At 41.3% G+C, this 6,372-nt stretch overlaps 1 protein-coding gene across 1 annotated transcript; it reads right to left on the reverse strand.

Annotated features, from left to right (window-relative positions):
• Window positions 1–1,586: 1,586 nt before the first annotated feature.
• On the reverse strand, window positions 1,587–4,289 carry LOC121425966. The gene is made up of 5 exons (XM_041622096.1): window positions 4,281–4,289; window positions 3,628–3,730; window positions 3,073–3,210; window positions 2,213–2,634; window positions 1,587–1,866 (listed from the first exon to the last, which is right to left on the reverse strand). The coding sequence occupies exons 1-5, from the start codon at window positions 4,287–4,289 to the stop codon at window positions 1,672–1,674; spliced, it is 867 nt and encodes a 288-aa protein (XP_041478030.1). The 3' UTR covers window positions 1,587–1,671.
• Between the last annotated feature and the right edge of the window lie 2,083 nt (window positions 4,290–6,372).

The following is a 6,372-nucleotide window of genomic DNA, read 5'->3' on the forward strand; positions in this document are numbered from 1 at the left end:
CTGAAGCCTTCGATCCTCAGTGGGAGAAGTTAGTACTCTTTTATTGCATCTTCTTCTACACGACTCGAGACGGAAACTGGTTTTGGGTACTGTGTTTTGGACCGATCTCCTTCATAGCAAATAGGCAAATAGAAGAATCGTTGCTTTATATTGTTCCTTCTAGACAACTTGTTCAGATTTTTGTTCTGTCACGCCTTAAGCTGCCTATAAGACCGTTTTTTGTGCAAAATTATCCCTCACCAGAATTATTGAGCATGCTGTATTCTCCATCTCACCTACTGCAAGACTAATTCCTTGCTCAGTGTACTGTATGATGCATCTTCTACCAAGCCCTGAACTGGGCCTTCGTACAGAGATTACGTTGTGCTTGATCCCTTTCACCAGAATGTAAAGGAATCGTATCTGTTATCAGTCTTCTCCTCAGAAGAAAATATCAGTCCAAGGCGATCTGTCTCGTCTGGTCTAAGTCCTCCTAATATGAACGCTGCTCAGTTGCAGGTCTCCTTCACCAGGAGTCAAGAGTTCTCTCTGTCGTACCTGTCATCAATCCAAGAAGTTCCTCCCCTCTCCTGCATCTTCTTTTGACAGGCTTAAACTGAGCTCCAATAAGAAGACTTTGTTCTTTGCTGGTCTCCTTTGCTAGAATGTAGTGGAAGCTGTCAAGGGTACTCTCTGTCATAGAGTCTTGTCGGAGTCTTCATGATCAGCCTTTCTCAGAGAAGCTTAGCGTTTCTCGTTCATCTTTGCTTAGTCTATACTGCATCATCTTCTTCTGCCAGGCCTTGACAGAACTGAGCCTATACCTAAGAAGACTGTGCTCAGTGCAGGTCTCCTTTACCAGGGCGTAGTGGAAGCTCTGTGTCACAGAGCCTTTCATCTTGTCGAACTCTTCATGATCAGCCTTTCTGAGAGAATCCAAGCGTTTCTCGTTCCTCTTTGCTCATGTGCCAGGCCTTGAATTGATCCTTCCTAAGACTGTGCTCAATACAGGTGTCCTTCACCAGGGTGTAGTGGAAGCTGTCAAGGGTTCTCTGTCATAGTGGCTATCATCAGGTCGAACTCTTCATCAGCCTTCCTCGGTGAAGCCAAGCGTTTCTCGTTCTTCTTTGTTCTATCTACTGCATCATCTTCTTCTGCCAAGCCTTGAACTGGGCCCTCCTTAGAAGGCTGTGTTCTGTGCAGGTCTCCTTCACCAGGATGTAGTGAAAGCTGTCAAGGGCCCTCTCTGTCATAGTAGCTGTCATCAGGTCGAACCCTTCATCAGCCTTCTTAATTCAGAGAAGCCAATCGACTCTCGTTCCTCCTCGCCTAGTCTACTGCATCATCTTCTTCTGCCAGGCCTTGAACTGGGCCCTCCTTACAAGACTGTGTTATGTGCAGGTCTCCTTTACCAGGGTGTAGTGGAAGCTATCCAAGGGTACTAGCTCTGTCATAGAGCCTTTCAACTTGTCGAACTCTTCATGATCAGCCTTTCTGAGAGAAGCCAAGCGTTTCTCGTTCCCCTTTGCTCAAGTGCCAGACCTTGAATTGAGCCTTCCTAAGACTATGCTCAATATACAGGGTGTAGTGGAAGCTGTCAAGGGTTCTCTGTCATAGTGGCTATCATCAGGTCGAACTCTTCATCAGCCTTCCTCGGTGAAGCCAAGCGTTTCTCGTTCTTCTTTGTTCTATCTACTGCATCATCTTCTTCTGCCAAGCCTTGAACTGGGCCCTCCTTAGAAGGCTGTGTTCTGTGCAGGTCTCTTTCACCAGGATGTAGTGAAAGCTGTCAAGGGCTCTCTCTGTCATAGTAGCTGTCATCAGGTCGAACTCTTCCTCAGCCTTCCTTAGAGAAGCCAACCGTTTCTCGTTCCTCTTTGCATTGTCCTGAAAACAAACAAAGGGGAAAAAAGATACTTCAATTTTCAGTTTTTATACTTACTTTCAGGACATCGTTTAATACATTATAATGTGGTAAAAAGCATATATACTTTCAAAAAATATCCAGAATTAACATGGCTTTGAATCTCTTTTTTTTCTCAGAAATAATAACACATCTTAAAATGGATTTTGACTGAGGTCTGCTGTAATATTTATACATAAATGTCAATTTTTCAATGAAATGAATTTTACAGATCATGACAAATTTCAATGTGTTACACCCCCCCCAAAAAAAAAAGATGAAAACTTTAACTGGTAAATTCAGTCTGGAAATTATGATACTTCCACTTACGTTCATTGCAAGAACTTTGTTGGCCACCCAAACGTCATCAGTTTCTTTGATGACGTCACGCTCGCTCCATCCCTCCTTGGCAATTCGTGATGTCACTTTGCTGAGAGACTGCAGTTGTCGCTTCTGCTCTTCGTTATCGCCGAAGTCAATCTCAAAAGCCACACCTTCCTTGGTGTGCCGTGTGCAGCTCATGGTTGTGATTGGTGGGCTAGGCAGAGACATCTCTGATGGTTCGGTACTCTCTGCAGACGGAACCGGAGATTTATCCGTTGTGATCTCAAAAGCCACGCCCCCTCGGCTGACTTTGACGTCTGCCACATCTGTGATTGGATCAAAGTTATTTGCAACCTCAAAAGCCACACCCCCAGGCCGTGCCTTGATTGGAGTAATGTGAGCAGAAGGTTCCTCATCTGAAGGATGATCTGCAAAAAAAAGGGTCAACTCGTAAATAGGCCTACATCCAAACTAACCTTTTCATATGTAGACTCTATTTTGTTTTGTTAAACTTTCGAGTTTTTTTTACTGCCCCGTAAATCATGGCCACCTTCATCTAACAATAATACCTTCTAATTGTATTGCCGCTTCTGCACAGCAAAAACTGTGGTGTTAACCGGTGTACATAGATAACCACACAGTTACTTACACCGGTGTTAAATTGGTGGTATTAGTTTTACACCTATAGGTGTTATTACAACAGCTTTGGTTGTTACATTTACACTCTTTGGTGTTATGTTCAACCTCTATAGGGTGTAATTTTAACACCTCAGGGTGGCCTCAGGGTGTGGTCCTCTATTAACACTAATTGGTGTCAGTTTTAACACCACAGTTTTTACAGTGTGGGAGAGAAATAAAAGACCTACCAATGACGAGAATGTCACAGCTCTTCTTGACTTTTCCTGGTGGGTATGACATAGATGGTTGATTTTGCTTGACCATGTCATCATCGTCTTCATAGACGGGCCCGTCATCTTTGAGAACAGTACTTGCCAAGAATCGTTCTTTTTCAACCGGATTAAAATAAATGTCAAAGAAAAGGCTTATTCAGTGGAAAGTCTAGAGAAACATGGCAAAGTTTTCTTCTACAATAACTCATACAGTCATAAATCTGCATTTTAGTCTGTCTACTGCTAGTTCACGGTTATCTGATTGTAAAAATATATTGTATCACCACATTCGCATATTTTATTATCTTTATTTGATCAGTGAGACTCTTAAACTATCGGTTGTGTCACATCGCCTTATCCTTTTTTTTCATTGAATAGATAAAAAAATATAATCATTCTCTATTATGAAATGTATGAGGTACTAAAAAATGTATATGAATTACAATTTTCAAAAAGCTTTTATGTTTATTATAAGCAATACTGTAACAGGCCTACAGCTTCAATTCCCTTCAAGTTTCAACATAGACTTACGATAGGCCAGGAAGTCATGTGCGTTGATTGTCTCGTCTCTCTGATAGGATGTTGAAGGCTGGTCGATGACGTCACCATTTGGAGAGAAATTGATGGGTACCACCTATTGGCAATTGATAATTATGTTAACGTACATAAATTAATTTACTCATAATGCTGGTGAAAACCAATAGCTTTAGCTCGAGGTAACAACCCTGGCGGCATTACATCATATTGATTGATAAGCGCTAAATAAATGCCAATAATTATCATTATTATTGTTATCTCATCACTTCCTCCTCACTTTCTCTATATAGCTGTCTGTTCTCTTTCTCTCTCTTTCGATCATACAGAGGCATATAACTATCTTCATAGTATGCCCCCATTTCGATACGCCAATGATCCATTTTGGTATCTGTACGTCGACTTCCTATTACCACTCATGAGCTTCAAATGGTAATGCTCTATCACTGTTTACATTGACCACAGACCCCCCCCCCACACACACACACACTCACCTTTGCTCAGTTTTAACAAACGTGCAAAAAAAGATATGAAAATGACCAACAAATTCCGTGCTATTAATTGTTTGTGTTTTTATCAATTTATTTAGATCTATTTTTTGGGCATGTTCAGCCCCTACTGCAACCATAGATGTAAATACACAAACTTACTTCAATCATTCTCTTTCTAATCTCGATCCAACTCTCTTTTCATTACACAGTAATTTTTTTTTTAAAGTAACAGAGTCCATGATAATGATAATATTTGCTTGGTTTTTATCATTTTCATTTGACACTAATCTTCTCCCACTTTAGAAAAACCAGTGTGTTAAAAAGTTCGGCTTAATGATGTTCATAAGTGCAGAAATAAGACTTTGTTTAGAACATAAAACAATGAACATAAATAGCCTATCATGACAACTGTAATTATTTTCCAGAAAACAGCAATAGAAAAGTTTTCTTACTTTATTCTTCCTGCGGAACACCTTTGTTAAAGCCTTCAACAATGATCTCCCATTGCGCTTTTGGCGCCGAGTCTGTGAAGTATCTACCACCAAACCCATTGGTAGAGGACATACTTTAGAATTTGTACATCCCATGATGAAGAATTTACAAAATTCCGAAGATTTGTAAAGAAATATCAGAGAAACTGCTGAATGCAAGTTCACTCGGAGAAAATCATTACAATAATCATTGTGACAATAAGTAGGCGTTCCCAGGGTGATTCAAGATGCGCATTGCATGAGTTTGATTTGTTGTGATGTCACAATTTGATGCGCTCCGTGATGCGTGTGAAGGAGTGCTTTTAGAATTTAGAGGTTCTGAAAATTTTCAGGTATAAAAAATACCAATATGGCGTGAATCCGGTCGGAGCAGTGGGGAAGGGGGGGGGGCAGTAGCGGTCTTAAACTTTAAAGGAATTAGGCCACTGGTGGCTCGCAACGAATCAGTTGTGACTCGTCGGGGGGGGGGGGCAGTCTGCCCCCCTGCCCCCCCATAGGTACGCTAGTGGGGGGGGGGGGGCGATAACAATATATTGACCTATAGTTGAAGGCAAAGACCTTATAATATATTACTAGACCGAAAGCTGCGCGCGCGTTCAGCACAAAACAAATGAGATTAGGCTCCGCCTACCGCGATCATTTGAAGACAAAAATAAGCCCCCATTGACATTCATGAGCGTAAATATATTCATATTCCGCCCTTTTCATTGGCTAAGAGCGTCATTAATACGCGATTTCCCCGATTCTTTGTCATCGATACTAGTGGTATCGTGTTACAGAAGTAATTATTCATTTGACCTCATTACGTCATCTAATTTATTCATTCTGAACCCGAATCTGAAACTTTTCTTTCCACACAAAAATGGACCTACGAACACTCCGGTGAGTACGTATAAATTGATATAACCACATGAATACAGTGGACTATTTACAAATTTCACACAGTATTTTGTGATCTCAGGTTTTTCTCTACCAAATTAGAGAGTTTGCTATCATTCTTCTGTTAAAGGAAAGCAGAATTTGGTCTATGAAATTGAAGTTAGATTGTCATCGTCGCCCAGTGCAGCCTGTATGTTGCTTGCAGTGTTGCGGTTATGCCGCTGTGTTAACCCGGGGGGGCCAGTTACATTGACGAGTGGATACCATGCGCGACCAAAAAAACACGTAAAAAGGATGTCCTTTTCACGATAGGGCACGTTACGTACGTAACGTGATAAGGGTGTCAAAAACACAAAAATAATGAAAAAAGGGTATCTATTTCTCTAGGAAAATTACGTGTTTAGGGTCGAATTTGCGGGGATGATAGAACAAATTTAAAATGTTTTATAAAGGATGTCCTTTTTGCCCCAACACTACGTGTTTAGAGTCCTATTTGCGCGAGGTGTAGTAGGTGGGGTCGTATTAAGCCAAATAAGGCAAAGCCGACGACCGAAGGACCCGTAACAATTAAACATTCCTGTACTTGTTTAGGGGTTCATTTCAGGGAATATTTGCCAAGAGTATCGTTTTGTTTCCAATACTTATTAAGGGTATAGGGTTTCACACGCCAATACTTGTTAAGGGGTGCATTTTCAGAATATGGAAATTACGTGTTTAGGGTGCTTTTCGAGACCCCATGGTCGCGCATGGTATCCACTCGTGAATGGAAGTGGCCCCCCCGGGTGTGTTAACCACATGTATTTTGTATGGGCTCCTAGACCTAGCCGATTGGTCATCGAGAGAATTTCGGGCCGGTTTGGTTCATTTCCAATTAACAAGGA

The sequence above is a fragment of the Lytechinus variegatus genome, chromosome 13 (genome assembly GCF_018143015.1).
Source record: "Lytechinus variegatus isolate NC3 chromosome 13, Lvar_3.0, whole genome shotgun sequence".
Lineage (NCBI taxonomy): Eukaryota > Metazoa > Echinodermata > Echinoidea > Temnopleuroida > Toxopneustidae > Lytechinus > Lytechinus variegatus.